The 19,552-nt window shown below is 38.9% G+C and overlaps 1 protein-coding gene across 4 annotated transcripts in view; it reads right to left on the bottom strand.

Annotated features, from left to right (window-relative positions):
• opcml (opioid binding protein/cell adhesion molecule-like) overlaps window positions 1-19,552 on the bottom strand; it is a 322,331-nt gene that overhangs the window by 84,513 nt on the left and 218,266 nt on the right. For all 4 annotated transcript variants that reach the window (XM_053441824.1, XM_053441826.1, XM_053441827.1 and 1 more), the window contains one exon: window positions 10,537-10,772. In XM_053441824.1, coding sequence (XP_053297799.1) covers window positions 10,537-10,772 — 236 coding nt within the window. The remainder of the gene's footprint in view (window positions 1-10,536; window positions 10,773-19,552) is intronic.

Raw genomic sequence — 19,552 nt, 5'->3', positions numbered from 1 at the left:
ATATGTAATATAGTACTGTTGATGAAATGAATCAGAAAGGCACCACTGGGCTTACAGTATTTCCTTAAACACTAGGAGTGTCATTGTCATTACTGTAGACACCACCATGCTTTTATGTAAAAAGAAATCTGAGTTAGAGGGATGCTGCAAATAACACCTTGGGAATAAACGTGTCTCTTTCCAGGTACAAACTCCTTAAGGACTAATTGCATCCGCCCAGACTGATTGATATTGACTGAGGGAGCAAGATCAAGATCGGCTCCATCAACAGTGTTTCCCAAAGCAGCTAATGTAGTTGGGGAGAGGTCCGATATACAGTCTGCTAAAAATGAAAGGTCTTACAGCCATGGGATATGTGTTTATCAAGTCCTTAAATTCCTCATCGTCACCTCTGTCAATTACATATTGTCCATTTGTAATTCTTTTCATTGTTATCAATAATAGTTCCTTCTGGCTAGATCCAAAGCACAGTTTTCTAGAAAAATTACATAAACATGTTGAGTTAATAACATGTACTCATGAGATGCATACATATGAAGGAAATAAGAGCTCATTCATCATAGGAATCAAGCAAAACATTAGCTGGGGTAGGAAACTGTAGCATGGAAGGAAGAAACTGCAGGTTTCACTGATACCCCTTCTCTTCTTGAAGGTGAGGTAATCTATGATATTAGCCCATGTAGCATTAAATTGAAATTAAAGCTTCTTGACCCTCCAATGGCATAAGATTACCAGCCCAGGTATTAAGTTTCCATGGTAACAACTAAGGCCTGCCACACATTATTGGCACAGCAAGATAGTTGTTTTTTTTAGTGTATGAGCAAGAAATCCGATGCTGGTGTCCTCAAGAAAAAAATTCTGGATTTAAGAGATTGAGTTTAAATAGTCCATACATATTGAAAGCCTACCTTGGGCATGAACACACTGCTGCATCCTAAATCAAATGTTTGTAAATTAAATACTATGGTAGGAATATGAGCAATACCCTTAAATATGTGTTTAAGTCGTAATATTTAATATAGTTTCTTTTGCAGAGTGAGGACATTTAATTTAAGATGGACTGTGTCCTTAGAAGTCTGTGTGTGCGCTTCAACAAGGACAGCAACACTTTTCGGGAGTACTTGGTTGGAAATTGCCTATGCTTTTAGGATTAAAGTTGCAATGTCAAGTTTTATTTTTTTCATGATTAGAAAACTGAAGCTTATGATTTTTAGAAAAACCCTTGGCCTCTGCCCTTGTCCTTCTGGATAGTCTGAATGATATAGTGGGATGTCAGGTTAAAGGTCCATACAAACTAATCTGAAGCCACAATGATAGTTGGTGAATGGCCTTCTCAATTATATAATTTGGTCAATCGGGAGATTAAAGCAGGGATTTGGGTATCAGAAAGTTGTCCTTACACCAAAACCTACACAACAATTTTCCTTAATCTAAGCAGACTGATTAAAAAAATGAATGAGGATTGAAGCAGATGGGATGTGCTACCCCTGTGAATTTTTGGCAGGATACAGTCAGTTAGAATGAACATTCTACCCAGTCTCCTTTTCTTATTTCAATACCTCCCTATCCTTGAACAACACAATCCACAATTAAATTGCTGAAAAAATGAATATCAAAATTGATTTAGAAAAACAGGAGACTGTTATGCCTAACTATTACTTGGCTGCCTGGCTTTAAGCAATGGTGGGGTCGATGGTCAACAGTCTAACAGGAAAAAAATTTAGGTAAATTATGTATGGATCAAACACAAAACAAATGTATGGGCTACAGTCTAAAAGCAATAAAACTGGGATGTAGCACTGTCAAGAGCCATGCCCATACGAGAAAAGAGTTTCTCCCATATATGGCTGACATTGCTTGATATTGTATGAACCTAATTTAACAGACCCGCCGTGGGGCTGTGTGTGATCTGCAGTGAAGGTACTCGTGAACAGTTGAGGCCAGATGATGTTGGATGGATTGAGGGTGTGGAACTGCTGAATGATCTGCTAAGTATTTTCTCTGGATGTGCCATGCTCTTTTGATTTGATTTAGACACTTGACCTGAACTAACCCAATGAACCCAAACATAGCTAGGAGCAGGTTTCTGTGTGGCTATGAGAACGACATGACTCCATGACTCCAACATAATGCCATCAGGCCTACAATGAAGCAAGGGCACAAAACAAAAAAATGCACACAACAAAAGCAAATCGCGTCAAATAGTTTTCATACCTCTTTTCAGTTAGTTTTTATTAAATTAAATCAGTCATTTAATGTGTTAACATGAGACAAAATTATAGAAGACACCACATTGAATGGGATCCTTTATATTGAACATATGTGAAAAAATAAGATGGAAAATTCACATGTAATTGAAATACTGAACATCAGTCTTCTTTTTTGTCACTGGCTTCATGCAGGCAAATCAAAGTTGGGATAAATCCACAACTAAAGGCAAAATTCCAGCTCCCCCTCCAGTGGCCTGCTCGGTCTCTCATCATGAAAAGCATTATAGCCCAATGGATGAGCAGACTGCGTGGGGAGAACGCTGTGTGTGCTTGATGTGCTGAGAGCTCGAACCAGCATGCAGTAAAGAGGGGGAGGTAATTCAGCTGTTTACAGGCCAGCTGGGGCACAAAAAAGTCAGGGGACAAAAATGAAATGACAACATAAATTGAGTTTGTCCAGTTGGCTAAAGATATTGACTCGTGCTGTTGATATAGCGAGGGATTTCAGCAGGTTATTTCTTGTAATGGTGGTAACAACAGCAAGGTTTATTCCTGCAACTGGTGTCAGAAATAGAAAAGTGTAAACTACTTCCACCTTGGGTGACCTGTTTAGGCCTTTCAAATTGAATTGATTTACCAGATTTTACAAATTACTGTAGATTGGAGCTAGTTATCTAATGAGAACTATAAAATGTACATATTAAACTATAAAACATCTTATTCAATACAAGTTTTGAATGCACAAAAGTGCAACGATGTCTTGTCCCAGCACAGGCAGTTATGCCTAAAACCAACCTGTGTCCGTAGTACAGAGATAATCTATTAGAGAGAAACAGCAGATGCTGATCATAGGGAATGAAGTGAAGTTATTGAAGTGGTAGTTACAATGTTAAAAAATACGATGGAACCGCTTGAGGTTAATGTTATAAGGGTTCAGGTCTCTTTTCTTCTAATCCTAATCCATGCATTGTAAAGCACTCTAATATATTATGCTTTCTTGTATTGTGGCTTAACTGCAGTAAGTCATGTCCATGTGAGCAGTCACCATGGGAGCAGATGACCTGTATTCTTCAGGGTATCAGCTGACAAGGTCACTGTTCTGATTGATGTTAGCCTCCAGAGTCCTTCTCTGTGTACAGGTTCAGCACCAATCTCCATTTCTGAAGTGCTGGAGAGGAGAACACCCACAGGGACGAAGGGAACCACTAACATCCCCACGGACTGACCTGATCTGTCCTTGCCTTTCATTGTATTCATTCACCTATCAGTCCAGAGGGGGACATACATCTGTGGGCCTTCCTACAAAATGTGCTCACAACAGAAAAACTCTCACATAGTTCGACATGTGGCGGTACCTGTTAGTTGTATATCGTCATGTATGCAGTGACATGCATTATCATGTCATTGCAGCATTACACCACAGTTGGGCCTAAAACTAGCCAGCATGGGTAATGCAATTTCACTGCATGGCTGTCCCTCTACTCAATTAAACAGTAGGACTGCCTGCATTAATATCCCAAAGTCTGCAACATTAATGTCATAGCAACTATCATTATGGATTATGCTCACAGACAAGAGCTATACGGAAATGCTACATAAAAGGCAGCATGAAAGAAGTACTATCCCGGGTCTCTCTCTTTTCACCAATGTTCCACTCTCCACTAGGTAATGGCATAAAAACAAGTGTGTAACAAGCTTTCATGGGAATATCTGTCTTCCCTTGCATTATTATAGATGTCACTTTACATCTTTTCAAATTGAAGCATCTTTACTTTCTGCCAATCGACACTCAATTCCAAATTTAACCTTAACACAATTTTAATTCAACACATTGGAGAGCTAACCAATGCTGAATGGAATGTAGTATGCATAAATTTCAATTTATTTAGGGCCCGAGCACCGAAATCGGTGGGAGGCCCTATTGAAATTGAAATGATTATTAGGGCACGAGCACCGAATGGTGAGAGGCCCTATTGAAATTGTAAGGATTTTTATTATTATTATTATTATTTCCCTTTTGGGGGTCTTTTTTAGGGTCTAGACATGCTCAGAAAGCTATGACACTTTGCAGGAAATTCAAGGTCTACGGATATTTTAGTATTCTGGAGAAATTGGAATTGGGCGTGGCAAAATGGCTCAACAGCACCCCCTGGAACCAGCCCCTAGGTTTCCCCTTCACCGATCTTCACCAAAATCGGGACATAGGTGTATCGTGACCAGTCATGAAAAAAAGTCTCAAGGAGCATTATAAAAAACGCAACAGGAAGTCCGTCATTTAGTGGCCATATTCCACATTTTTACTTTGACATACTTGTCCCAGGGCTTTCATCAGATCAAATTAAGATGAGTGTCATCACAACAAGATGGAGATAAAAACTGACATAAATTATTTTCCGTCACACCCTGTGACTATGGCATGGCGTCAAAATTTGATTAAACGCCATCAAAACACGAGCTTCTGTATCTCAGACATACATTGTCCAATCAAGTCCAAACTAGACATGTAAGACAAGCATCCCGGTTTGATGACATCTACATAGAAATTATGACTTGAAATCACAGCGCCCCCTGGTGGCAACAAGAAGTGACATGTTTGATACTTTGATGAACTGCTCCTGGCTGATTTACGATAAACAGCTCAAATGAGCTCAGTCAAGTCATCGGATCATGGTCCGAATTGTGACATTTCCTCAAACCGTGTAAACACTGAGGTGCGGCAGGATGTACTTTGTTAATCCCCTCTGCATTATCCAACCGGTTCCAAACTACTGACCTATGATCACAATCGTGATCTTAACAGCTCCATAGGTCAGGGACATAGCGCTACCTACTGATCAGTGTGAAAATTAAGATATGCTAACATTGTCCAATTGACAAAAAAATGATCACGCTACATCAGAGTGCCTAATTGAACAGATCTATATGTCTGTCCGTAAAAATAGTGATGGCGCCACCTATTGGCAACAGGACGTAAGCTTTGTTTTACAACTAACATTTGATTTACATAAAATGTTCACAGTATGATATGCTATTTGATAGCATGGACCGTAATGAGCCATTAGCAGGCAAGGATCGACACCGCATGACGGACGCGAAGTGTTCATCCTTGCCCCAGAGCGCAAAACTTATGCAACGCGGAGACATGCGCTTGGTCATCAATCCCTCTCTCCACCGACCGCAACAAGCTTCAACGTGCGGGTGCTCGGGCCCGCCAGTGCTATCACGTAGCCCTAGTTATCTATTGTATTTTGTTCAGATTTCAAATTATTTAATTTCCAAATGTTGTAATAAATATATTGTAAATGTATTTTACAGTACCAGTAAAACAATGAGTGACATTGTGTAACATGTATGTAAAGTTTTGTCTTAAAAAATTATCATCATTATTTTCTAGTTACAGCTATGAACAAGTACAAAGCTGTAAAGGGTGAATAGAGTGCAGTTACTCAGACAGACTGCCTGTCAATTGAGTGTGTGTGTAGTTACTGTGACTACATACAGGATAATGTCAGGGTGGATGTTGGTCAGCTGAAGCCTAATGGAAGCTGGGTGATGGAGACAATGACCTTAAACATCAGAGAGCCCAGACCTTAACCTAGTAGAGATGCTATGGAATGAGCTCAGGAAGTCAGCCACTCCAGACATCTGAAGAATATTTCAAGACTGAAGCAGCTTTGTAGGAGGTATGGTTTTACCATTGGATGTCTCGATCATGTGCAAATCCATGGGGTTGTTATTGGTCATTGTGTTCAGACGACTCATCACATTTTATGATCAATACCATTACAAAACCAGAACAAGTTTATGCTTCCACAAAGCATGAACATTGTATCAGTGCAGCTGTACTATTTTAAGACATGCAATAATGTAAATGTCACCGTCTAATCAATATACTGTATATTGACTCATTATGTAGAGATAAGTAAGATGTGGGAGATGTGGCATCAACTTCCAAGGTCAAATCCATGAAACATTCATCATTCACATTACTGGTACTATACATTACTGTGTTCACCTTGTCAGTGGAGATACAGTGCCTTGCATAAGTATTCACCCCCCTTGGACTTTTTCCCATTATGTACTGTTACTAACTGGAATTCAAATAGACTTAAATAAACTTTTTCCCGTTTGATCAACAAAACATGCATAGTACTTTGGAGGTGCAAAATAAATTTTATTGTGACACAAACAATAATGAGAACAAAAAAGTTGACATCTGTTGGGTGCATAAGTATTCACCCCCCTGTGTCAATACTTGGTAGAACCCCCTTTCGCTGCAATTACAGCTGCAAGTCTTTTGGGGTATGTCTCTACCAGCTTTGCACATCTAGAGATGGAAAGGTTTGTCCATTCTTCTTGGCAAAAAAGATGAAGCTCAGTCAGATTGGATGGAGACCGTCTGTGAACCGCAATCTTCAAGTCTTGCCATAGATTCTCTATTGGATTGAGGTCTGGGCTTTGACTGGGCCATTTTAAGACATTAACATTCTTTAATCCAAACCATTCCTTTGTAGCTCTGGCTGTATGTTTAGGGTCATTGTCCTGCTGGAAGATGAACCTCCGCCCCAGTCTCAAGTCTTTTGCAGACTGCATCAGATTTTCTTCAAGGATTTCCCTGTATTTGGCTCCATCCATCTTTCCCTCTATTCTGACCAGTTTCCCTGTACTTGCTGAAGAGAAGCATCCCCACAGCATGATGCTACCACCACCATGTTTCACTGTTGGGATGGTGTGCTCAGGGTGATGGGCAGTGTTGGGTTTTCGCCACACATAGCGTTTTGCATTGAGGCCAAAAAGTTCAATTTTGGTCTCATCTGACCAGAGCACCTTCTTCCACATGTTTGCTGTGTCTCTCACATGGCTTCTGGCAAACTCCAAACGGGATTTTTTATGGATCCCTTTCAACAATGGCTTTCTTCTTGCCACTCTTCCATAAAGGCCAGATTTGTGGAGTAGACGACTAATAGTTGTCCTGTGGACAGATTCTCCCACCTCAGCTGTGGATCTCTGCAACTCCTCCAGAGTAACCATGGGCCTCCTGGTTGCTTCTCTGATTAATTTTCTCCTTGTCCGACTCTTCAGTTTGGGTGGACGGCCTCCTCTTGGTAGGTTTGCGGTTGTGCCATATTCTTTCCATTTTCTTATGATGGATTTTATGGTGCTCAGAGAGATGTTCAAAGCTCTGGATATTTTTTATAACCTAACCCTGCTTCATATTTCTCCACAACTTTATCCCTGACCTGTTTGGTGAGCTCCTTGGTCTTCATGATGCTGTTTGTTCAGTAATGATCTCCAACAAACTCTGAGTCCGTCACAGAACAGATGTATTTATACTGAGATTAAATTGCAGACAGGTGGACCCTATTTACTAATTATGTGACTTGCAAATGTGACTTGTGAATGCAATTGGTCGCACCAGATCTGTGTTAGGGGTTTCACAGTAAAGGGGGTGAATACATATGCACTTAACACTTTTCAGATTTTTATTTGTAAATAATTGTGAAATCCATGTAATATTTCCCCCCACTTCCAAATGATGCACTCTTTTGTGTTGGTCCATTACATAAACTCACGATGAAATAAATTTTAATCTGTGGTTATACCATGACAAAATGTAGAAAAGTCCAAAGGGGGTGAATACTTATGCAAGGCACTGTAGCTACACGTACATGCACATTAAGCTGGTGTGTCTCCGTATTTGATTGAGTCGTGTCGCTTCCTCCTCATCTCATCTCCTCTGCGGAGTTTACACTCACCCACACACTGACACAAGGACAGTGAAGAGGAGATGCCAGATACAAGTTTGTTAAAATGAACAAGGCGATTGTCATGGTCTCCACCTCCTCTTCAACCTTTCCATGTGTGTCTCTGTCTGTCTGTTTGTGTGTGTGTGTGAGTGGCTTGCCTGCTCATGAGCTCTGGCAGCTGGCATGACTGACGCTCATCACCTAATCAGCTCCTACAGTACTGTAACCCTGGCTTTCCTCCCAGTCTTCGCTAGATCATTCCCTCCACTACTGTGGTATCTACATCTGACTATCCTGAAATTGTACTGTGCTTTTTGTCCTAACCTAATGTCCTTTTTGTGTTCAGGGCCATCCCCGACTGCCAGTTGGCCAACTGATCATCTACCACATGCTACCCGTCTACCGTCAGACGCCTCCACTATACCCCTCTCCTGTCTACTGAGCCAATGGACCCCTCACTTCCACTCCTCCGCTGTTCTCTCTGCCCACTGTTTGATCCTTGCTACTATTCTCAGTTTGCCAATGAACTGTTGAACTGCCTTTTTGAGTCCGTCCTGCATTCTGGGTTCAGTACTCCAGTGAACTTAACAGCGGTTTGTCGAACAGTGGTGACAAAAATTGTGAAGACAGGGTTTCCACAACAGACCGCCAATACAAAATGACTAGTATTAAACTATAAACTCATCACAAGTTATTAGAAATTGAACAGTACTGCCATTTACTTTGTATTGGTTTGATTCACTCCAGACTTTGTGAGACTGATATTTTGACAAGTTGAAAAACAGTCCAAGATTTTGTGCACACTCTCTGCTACACTCAAGACAAGACGTGCACAGCCAGAAGAGAGCGATCCGGTTTCATGTTGCGGCACTACTGATTAATTACTGATTAAATGTGATCCTCTGTATGTAGAAAAAAGGATGGAATATTGATACAATACAAGGCTAAAAGCTCATGTAAATCATAACCATGCTGTTTACCGAGCTGTTGTCATATCCCGTGCTAAATGTTTAATATTTATCAAAGAACAATTTTTTTTAAGAGAGCAAGAGACTCTATTTTATTTGTCCATTACATTTATTTTTTTGGGTTGTCTGCAGTTTATTTTATTAAAGTTTTAATAATTTAGGATATTTTAATATTTGTAACTCAAATTCAAATATCAGACTGAATATTCTATAGAATTAAGGTCAATACCCAAAGAAAAAATATCGGCCGACAAAATGTATTATTGTGGCAGGCATACCTTAATATTTTTAATAATGAGCTTTCCTTGGTCAGTTTACAGCTCTTAGAATGTCTTTCATAACAAGGCTAAATTGTCCAATGAAATCCTGACATTACCAATTTATCTGGGACCTGTCAAGAAAAGGTGTAATAGGTGCATTATTGCCAAACCAAAAAGTGCAATGAAACATTCTGGGTGCACCTAAATGATGTGCTGGTACACCTAAATGAAAAGCGAAGTGCAACCAATGTAAAAGGTTAGTCTGGAGCATAGATTTGGTATAACCACTGATTATCACAATAATTCTTAAGCAAGGAAAACCTTTTATACTTACAAATTATATCTGTGTGCAGAAAACGTTTTCTCACATTTCTACAGCTGCATACACACAAACGGTGGTATACAATTGCAGGCTGTACCTTATTTGCGATAATCACATTAAAGGTTTTTGAAGCAATTGTCTTTTCCTAAATGCAGATATTGTGGTTCCTTAGGATTGTCTTGAAGTAGGGAGATAGTTGGGTTATCCAATGGAGAAAAAAAAAGACATTAAATTGATGGCAACAGTCGTCTATTCTTTGACAACTGGTCAAACATGATCGTATGCTTCTTGGCATCAATCCCAGTTGAATTAGATATCATTATGAATTCTACAGTGAGAAAAAACATTATGTTAATTACGATTTTATGAAAGTTAATTTTTTGTGAAGTTCATGTCAATTATTTCCCATGAGATCTCCTTGTTGCTTTGTATTTTATAAGATAAAAGGAATAATTATTCTCAAAGATGTTTTTTCTTTTCTCAACTTATTTCAAAATGTCAGAAGTTTCACTCATGGGTTTTTCAGCAGCCTTCTCTTAATATAGAGTATTTTCTTTATGTTCTTTTTTAGATAACTATTTAATCTAATTTTTATTTGTCTGTTCAGGGCAGCTATAAGATGTTGACCTGTGGTGATGCTTATTGTTTGTGGAAACTCACCATGAAACAAAATGACCTCATCATACAAGTCTCAAGGTTGAACATTGATCGAGTAGAACTTTGCAAAGAAACTGGGCCAGGACATTTCTCAGTGTACTGTGCCCTAAATCAATATCGATCAGCAATCTGAAATTAAATCCAGATTGAATCCCGGTTTCATTTCCAGGTCTAACACTCGCTGAATTCCATCTAATCACAGCATCCTAAAACAGAAGAGCCCAGATTTCTTATTTGATTAGACTCAAAGCTTTTACTTGTCAGATTCACACAAAAAGAGCTTGGGATTTCAAATGATTCCCAGTACACCACAGTTCCAGCTCTCATCTCTCACAGCTGAATACTGTCCCTGGGAAGGTAGCAGCGTCTTACCTTGAACAATGAGATGCACTTTTGTGGATTTTGGTTTCTTGTTTGTGAGGATGGAGCAGACGTAGGGCCCCTCGTCGTGGATGTCAACATTTTGGATCTTGATGCTGTACTCTGTGACGGCTGTGTTTTCCATCAGGATGACGCGGGGGTCCAGGGACCACTTCTCAGTTCCTGCGAACAGAATGGTGGTTCGATTGAGCCATGCCACTCGGGATACTTTACTGTCCACGTTGCATCTGGTTAAAGAGAAGAAAGGGGAAAAAAGGTTTAGGTTTTAAGCATGTACTCAAGAGGCTAAATACTTTTGTGTTTTGAGACCAATGTGACCTTGACCTTTTAACACAGATATCGAATCAGTTAATCAGTGAGTGTGTGCCAAATTATTTTCCATTGAGGTGTTCCCGAGTTATAAAATTCGGATTGACCTGGACCTTAGTCCAACAAATTCTAATCAGTCCAAGCAAATTGTAATAAAAAAAAACCTTAGGGCAGCCTCATTAACATGAGTGTGAGGTCACTGTGACATTGACCTTTGACCTATGGCTACCACAATCGAATCTGATATTCAAGTGTCCTTGAATCTGTGCCAAATGTTAAAGGATTCCTTCAAAGTGTTCTGGAGATATTGTAATCACAACACAAAAAGGAATGTGACCTTGACCACTAAAATATATCTGCTCATTCTTGGGTCCAAGTGAATCTTTGTATATCACTTTCGCGAGAACAGAAAGATGGAGGGACAACCGAAAAAAACTTAGCTGGCCATTGCTGGCACGAAGGCATAAAAACACCATTCTGTGCTGTAAGACGTAAAAGTGCCCTTGAAAAAAAATACATTCTTTTTGGTTGTGACAGTGGAATTTGGGGGCATTTTTATGACAAAGCTGTTTAAAGGGTGCATTGTAAAAATGCCATATTGAAGTACATTCTTCAGAATAAATTTGATATAGAAGTAGTAAAGACTAACGATCTGTGGCAGTGGTTCATTACAGAACGAGAACGTTTTCTTAAGATCAACTTTTGTGCTTCAGTCCTGCTTAAGTTTATATTGAAAACAAATCTATATATTATAAAATCTAGTGATCAATAAATATATCTTGTAATAAGGTCACTTAAAGTTAATGCAGATTTGAAAAACATTAATCAGGATTAAATAAATAGAACTAATATATCACAAATAAATTTATTACAATTAATTTTTTACATCATAAAAGTATTGAATTTAACGGCCACCCAGTATCCTAGAAATCACATTAATGCACAACTAAACTGTTTTGAATGGCAAGTTGGAGTAAATTGAGGACAATTTCAAAACCGTATGTTAGAGTGTACAAAACGTTTTTCAAAGAGATATTTAAATCACAAGTGAAGCAACAGATGAACATGATGCTGATGTGACATGAACATGGTTTGAGCATTACTTCGGGTGTGTGCCTTGAGAGGAGGAGCTGTCTCTGTATTATATCTGAGGCATGTTCTCTATCACTGACTCATCCTTTCAATTACATCAGTCAACATGTTATTAATATTAACATAATAAGATGAGTAACTATATTAATTGCTCTAGCCCATAACAGCATGAGAATGGGACATGTGATGCCAGTAATCCTGCAAACCCAGATGATGGGCACACCGACATTGTTTTCCACCTTTGATCCCGAGAGCATCAAGAGGCAAGTGTGTTAAAAAAGAAACATTTACCCTGACATGCTTCTATGCTGCAAGGGAAAAGACACTAAATACAAACTATAGACATTTTACGCTCTCTTCAAACATATAAACAGCACCTATAATACTACATCAATATCGCTCTCTGATAAATCACTTTTTATTTGGTAATTAAGTTAGATGCTACCTGCATGTAACTGTCCAAATTAAATGTTCTAAGAAATCCCTGTGTTCCAATTGCCTTAAGGCTATGAGAAAATTTTGTTCTGGATGTAAAACTGTTAAGTTTACAAGCCAAAAATAGTAGAACAATTCCATTAAATTGTCTTATAGATCTTTTTTTAAGAGTTGTTCTTGTTGAACAGCAGCAGCTTGCAGCGAGCACACACATTCATTTGTACCACTATGGAATTACATTAATTAGCTGCAGTTGATACAGTCTGCAGCTGGTGATGTTAAAAAAAAAAACCGCAGGCGGTGCTGGCTTGACATGAGACGCCTGCTCTCCACATTGCCAATAATAAGGGCAAAGGGAGATTTAAAAACAAACAAAAAAGCAGGTTAAGAGATTTGTTAACATCAGAGCTTAATAAACCTGGCAGTAAAACTGGGACCTAGATCCAAACTGGACCGAGCCTACTGGCCAACCCTACTGGTTATTAGTGAATTTAGCTTTGATGATGATGGGACTGATGTGTGTTTTTGAAACAGACTGAACACAAAGACCAGTGGTGGAGAAGTGGACCATGATGGTTTGATACATTTAAATGATATATTAATTGTTTATTTTTGTGACTTGTGTGGATCGACATTGGGATGCATTATTAATTTATCACTTTCTATGTCACTCAAATTGTTATATAACTACAATTAAAACACATAGAATGGAATACATCAACACGATATTAAATACAAAAAGTACTGCACATATAACAATGCAAAATGAAATAAATATATTGCTCGATTTTGGATATAATTCAAATGACATACTTCTGTATGTCAATCACACCTGCAGCTAAATTAAACAGGAACTGTTCACCACTGCAGATCACATGTGTTCGACCAGGTTAAAACAATAACTTTGGCAATAGCTATAATGGTAAAACAAAACAATATTGTGGCACATGACCATGCCACCGGGGTCTCCCATACACAGCCAGAAACACAACTGTTGCTTTACAGCATGACTTTATTCATACCATACACACGTGAGCAAACAAAAATTAACTAAACTCAAAAGGTTGAGCTTTGCTGTACAGTCCTATCCAGTGTCACTACTTCCGTGTGTGTCTGTGTCCCAGTCCTCTGCACGCGTGTCCCAGTCCCCTGCGTCTCTCCCTGAGGCAGGTCAGCCGCTGCTTTTTGTACCAGAGGATCAATCAGCTAAAAGCTCTCACGTGCACTGACTGATCTTCTGGTCCAGGTGGAGCTGCTCTCCCAGCCACCTCCACAAATACAAACTAATGAATGAGAAAACCAATCCTCTGGGGTGTCTTTAGCATTTAAAACCAGGATTTGAGAGAACATTTATCGTTAGTATCAGTTAAAGAATTAAAATTCGCTTTTTGGGCCAGTACCGTTTTTGTTCCTCTTCTTCAAATGAATGAATGTCATAAATGTGGCAGTAGTTTTGTATGATCTGTAAAACATTATCTATTTATTTTTTATCCAAAATACCCTGAAGTTTGAGAAATCCTGCAGATGTGGAAAGATGAATTAAGTGCACAAAGCCTCAGCGTCTGTCTTATTAGTCAGCAGGTCTCAGCACAAGTTATCACAATCAGTCCATATAGCGCATCAATCGGGGAGTTCCACACAGCGGGCAGTGTTTGTTCACCCCGGAGTGACACACAACATTCACAGCAAATAATAAATAAAGACAAGAAAGTTTAGGTCCACCATCAACAGGTTGACACGTCTCACCAAAAAACGTATGTGTGAGGACTGTGACTGTGCCAGATAAAGGGAAATGAATAGTGTGAGGGGGATTTGCAGGAAGGGGCTGTTTATGTGGGGAAACTCAATATCGGGGGATCCATCCGATAGTAAAGGAAGCCAAGATGGATATGCTGGTATATGGTTTGAGGCAAGTGGAATCAAACAAGAGGCAATCAATTTGGAAAAAAAATCCACTCCATTCACTCATCATGTCGTACCACTCTGACTGTCTCACAACAAATAGGAGAAGTTGGAGAAGTTCTCTTGCTTAAGAATAAGGCTTCAAAAATGACCTTCAACTAGAAGAGGGATATTTACAAAGTTGAGAAGGAAAGTGAAACTTCTAGTTGGAGCCTGCAGAAAGCAAGTTTGCACAAACATGATTTCTTTAGAGGCTCTAATAGTTTTAAAAGCAGACATTAAAATGTGTACTTTTTATTTACTCTTGAGAAGGATTCATATTTAACATGAAACTAACTAACTGCAAAACGATTCAAAGCTAAGAATATTAAATCGGTGTTCCACATACAGCTGGAATAACAGGAGGAATCTCTGCAGAGCTACAAGATTTGTGTTGTCAACACTGTGTGGTCTATTTTGAGGAGAGTGATATACATAAAACAGATGTACGATTTTCTAATCTGATAACCTTCAGACTTTGCTGGACATTGTTGGTTTAGGTATTATACACTCTAAAAGAATGAATAAATGTCTAATTTTAATTAGAATAAATGGAGATATATCTTAATTGTTTAATTCATTTGTATTCAGATTTCATGTATATTAGGTAGTTAGATAATTTCTGATTTCAACTTGCTATGTTTGAATTACGTGATTATTTATCAATTCAGCACAGTTATCTCTCAGCCCACTACTTCTACAAACATCTCTGTGTAATGTATATATAAACCAAACACCTGAACAGTAATGAAGCAAATTCAGTTTCATTCTATGAACATTGACTATAAAATATTCATTGCAGATAAACCAGGCAGGATGAATGCAATCTTGAGCCCACAATGTCCCGCAAACAAAAAAACAAAAAAAGTGACAGAATATTGTGCAACTGTTTGAGGAAGACTCACTAATGACAAGGCATAATTCTGAAGTAGCTCCAGAGCATCAACAGCGGCCAAGCATCTAGTCCTTTCCACAGAGACATGTTTAGAATGGCCACTGCACTAGTTAATTAAACAGTGTCAGGTTGGGGGGCCCCATATTCCCCAAACAAATGCACAGGGACCGTTCTTTCACACAAGTTATCAGTTAAAGCGAGAGATGCTCCTGCAGACATGTCTGTCAACAAACAGATACAATTATGATGTTAATATCAAGGCCAGCACGACATACTTGAAATCCCCTGCACACACTTTAGCTGCAATAAACACTCAGCAAAGTGATTTCTTAGTATAGCTATAAACTAGGTCATAAAATGTAAATAGCATATGTTATTTTCCTCTCCGGCTCTTTCCCTGGAAGGTGCCACTGTGTTGCTGGACAACTCAGCCGAACACATGCCAAGTGCCTGCATAGGAGAAAGGGCTGCAGGTGGAAGTGCAAAAAGAGGAAGATGTTTTTAGTCATTTTAGTAGTTTTCCTCTGTGAACAGGATGAGGGCAAGTTTTGTTGAGAGTGTTGAGGTTAGTCCTGATTCATATTCATAGAGGTACACACAGTCACACTGGGAGCTGCTCAGTTCAGTCCACCTCTGCAGGCCACTAAGTCCCTCCCGATGAGCTACCAGAGGTTAAATGCTCAAGGGCACCTTGTCAGTAGCTACTCTGGAAAGAAGAGCACAGTTAATCTTTTATTTTTTTTCCTCTGGTACTCCCAGCTGCTCCAGGGATTCAAACCATTGACCTTCCAGTGTATGCCTTTGACCTTTAGAGGGGAAACTGGGCCACTCACCTGGAGGGATATCTCTTTATCCAGATAGCTTTGGGAGGAGTATGTTTGTCAACCCCAACAATAGAGTTTGTTTTAGGTTCTAACAACCAAGAAAAAGTCGACCACAACAATTATTCCAACAAAATCCAACGAAACTTGGTTATTTCAAATGCTCTTTACTGTGCACCACAAACTCTGACTGAATGTCATTGTAATGGGTGGACAGCGAACATTTATCTGGCTGACATCTCTAGACCATTGATACACAGTGACTTCTGACTGGATATACTGTTTGCTATATGTACTTTCAGGAGCGTGTCCTTGAAAAAAAGAGACACACATTGTCCTAAACTACATAAAGCTCTTGGGTCTAGTTGTGTCTTCAGTTGCCTGTTTTCAGATTTTTGTGGATAAAAGGCAAAGCAGATACATCCAGATACTTTCTTCTCAGCTACAATGGCACCACTGTTCACCTGGGACCAGGGAGAAATCAATCATAAAAACAGAGCATAAACCAATTTCTCTACTGGAAAGAGACTACCACACCAGAATGTAATGCTGACATGATGTCTTGCTGGAAACCCTATTTGTTCCTGATACTAATGTTGTCGCTTTTGGTTTTTGCAAAACTTGAATAATATTAATTCATCGAAAGAATGAACTGAAGAAGTGACAAAAAAGATAGGTGTCTGTTTAATCACACAATGCATACGTATTTGTAGGGAATTCCTTTCATTATAATCATAATCCAATGGTTACTTAGACCTGTAAAAATCTGTGTTAATCATTTATTTATTTTGTACATAGTAGTGACAGGTGTTTTACACATCAAAGTCACTTTGCTGACATGATGGGAAGATCTCACCCCTTAAGAGCAGACAGCTTTCAAATTGGCTGAGAGATCCAGCACTTGGAGAGAGGCCAACAATGGGTGGCCCTGTCACAAACTGTCCTGCCGCAACACTCAGCTGACAGTCAGTGCACTTTTCTAAATTGCACTTCACAACGAAATGGTTTGTGCTTGGTGCCTGTTGTGATGATGGTTGCGTTTCAAATGAATTCCTCCATGCTCTCTTGAGTGCTCAACCACCTCATGGTGGGAAGATATAAAGTCATTGCTGATCCAAGGATCATCGCAGCACTACACCCCAATTCTTAAGATGATCTACGGTTGATATAATCTATCTATTTTAATTTGCTTGATTCTTAACCTCCCTTTGTAGTTTTCATTATTCAAGGCAGTCAGCAATCCCCACACTGGATTCAAATAGTATGTGAGATTCACAGGAAAAAAATTCAGCATTTAATCAGTTACTGTTTGTGATTGTATCTCACTGATAAATGATATTTCACTCCCCTTTATCTGTATAACATCGCTAACATCACAAAACCAACATCTCCTATCTGTAACTGCACAATGAATGGATCCTGCATGCAGAATTCTGGGATATGCAGTATCAAACTACTTCTGCTGTTAGCAGCGGTCTAAGATCAGTTTCAAATGACTTGTGATAAGGAGTGAGCTCACACTAACGGCCTATTTTTTCAATTACTTATTTATTATATATGACATTTAACCTTTAGAAAAGCATTTCTGTATAGGTACCAAATGGTAAACATAACATAATATAAAATAAATAATGGCTATAAGGAAAAACAAACAAAAAGACAAACAATTCAAAATAATTGGTTCTAAAATGCATTTTAGAGGTTAATTAAAAATAGTCGGATAAGAAATAAAAATGATGTCGACTAACGGGGGATTTTAATTGAAATGTCTCAACAACTATTTCATTGTCATAAAATCTGGTGAGCATTTCTGCAGTTGGTTAGAGAATGTTCTGAATTTTATATAAGGAGCAATACTTCTATAGCAACAGGTCGAGCTACAATATTCATTCCCTAAATAAAAGCGACCATGTATAAGGCTCTACTGTGCCAAAGATCTTATTGTCCCTCTAGAAGGGCTTGGTGCTAAAACAGTATCAATAATTATCACAATGATATTTACGTCAAATATATATTAGTGCAATGCTCTACGTTTAACTGATCTACCTCAGATTTGTCAAATGTAATCAAAAATTTGCTGTTGGAATTCTCTCCTTATAAAGAAGAGTTTACAACCACAATGTTCACTCAGGAGCAACAGTTAGGCTTTATTTTTAAAAACTAAAATTCAAATTATTGATACTGACTCATATGACTTTTTTCTCTTGATATAAGTGTTGCTACATGGCCAAGCCTTATCTATGTCCTCTCTCTCTTTTGCTTATTTACCCCTAAAAACTTTATTTCTTGGATATGAGTTACATGTTGATACTGGAGGAAGCCCGTCAAGGTGCACAAAAACTTTTACTCAAACGTGTTTACTCTCCACCAAACACAATCGTGAGCATTTCCAGGTAGGTTTACAATTTCAAAGTGAATTTACAAAGTGAAGGACCTTGTTGTCAGGTTCAAAGTAGCAGCCGCTGGTGAATGAAAGGGACAAATGGTGGCTTACATCTACACCATTGTTGTCAACAGTAGCATGGGCCAGGTGAACAGGAAGTTGTAAATAATTTTTTAGAAACTAGGACAAAAATGATAAAACTTAATAGAATGCACTCAACTCATGCAACAATCGGTTGAATTTTTTTTTTTCATTTTTCTCAGCAAAACTTTGGGAACATGTTTTTCACAAGAATAAAAGTATCAAATGTGAGCCCTTGATAAACAGTAAAATCCCCAGAATGACAATCACAGCAAACAGGTAGGCTACTGTGCTTTTATGTTTTAGACCTAGAATCTTCCTCATATGTGTGTGTGTGTGTGTAAATATTTCATGTGCCGTCAGACACACAAAGCGAAATGCTGCTCTTTAAGTATCATTCGATAAAATGACAACATGTCTCCAGTATGCCCAGTGCTGCTGTGAGGACTGTGTACTAACAGACAATGACTCACATCTGTGAGTCAGCTTCATCCTTATGCGTCTACAGGTAAAGTCTAACACAGACACCCAATAAATAAATAAAAATACTTAGTGTGACTGCATGTCTTGACACCCTTGCAGTGTGGTCACCATTAGGTAAAATATATTGTCATGTGAATTGCCGTGTTGACACAAGATATAAGGATTAAACGAAAATGTCCCTCTGCACTGTGAAAATAATTCTTAACAGCCAACAACTGCTAAACATAAACTTTATCTACTCTGGAATGATCGTCACAACACACTGCCCAAAATGTCAGCACCGTTGTAATTTTCAGTGTACTACAAATCTACGCCAAGTCTCAAATTTGCATATCTTTAGCATTCTCTGGAAATCTGTTTGGAAAATGTGCTTGAAAGGAGAAGGTTATGACACGGGAGTCCTCGCCCTGCCTCGTCCCCCAGAGAGAACGGGTGACAAAGCATTCATATTAAAGACGGATTATTGTTTTCTCACCACACAATGCCAAGCCTTCAATCCAATGTACCACACTGGATGAATAGCATTACTCATAGTGTCATTTCCGTCTGCTACTGCAGGGTCAGAGG

Source organism: Pleuronectes platessa, chromosome 15 (genome assembly GCF_947347685.1).
Source record: "Pleuronectes platessa chromosome 15, fPlePla1.1, whole genome shotgun sequence".
Lineage (NCBI taxonomy): Eukaryota > Metazoa > Chordata > Actinopteri > Pleuronectiformes > Pleuronectidae > Pleuronectes > Pleuronectes platessa.
Note: the sequence above shows the minus strand (reverse complement) of the source record. Positions and strands in the feature narration are given on the sequence as shown.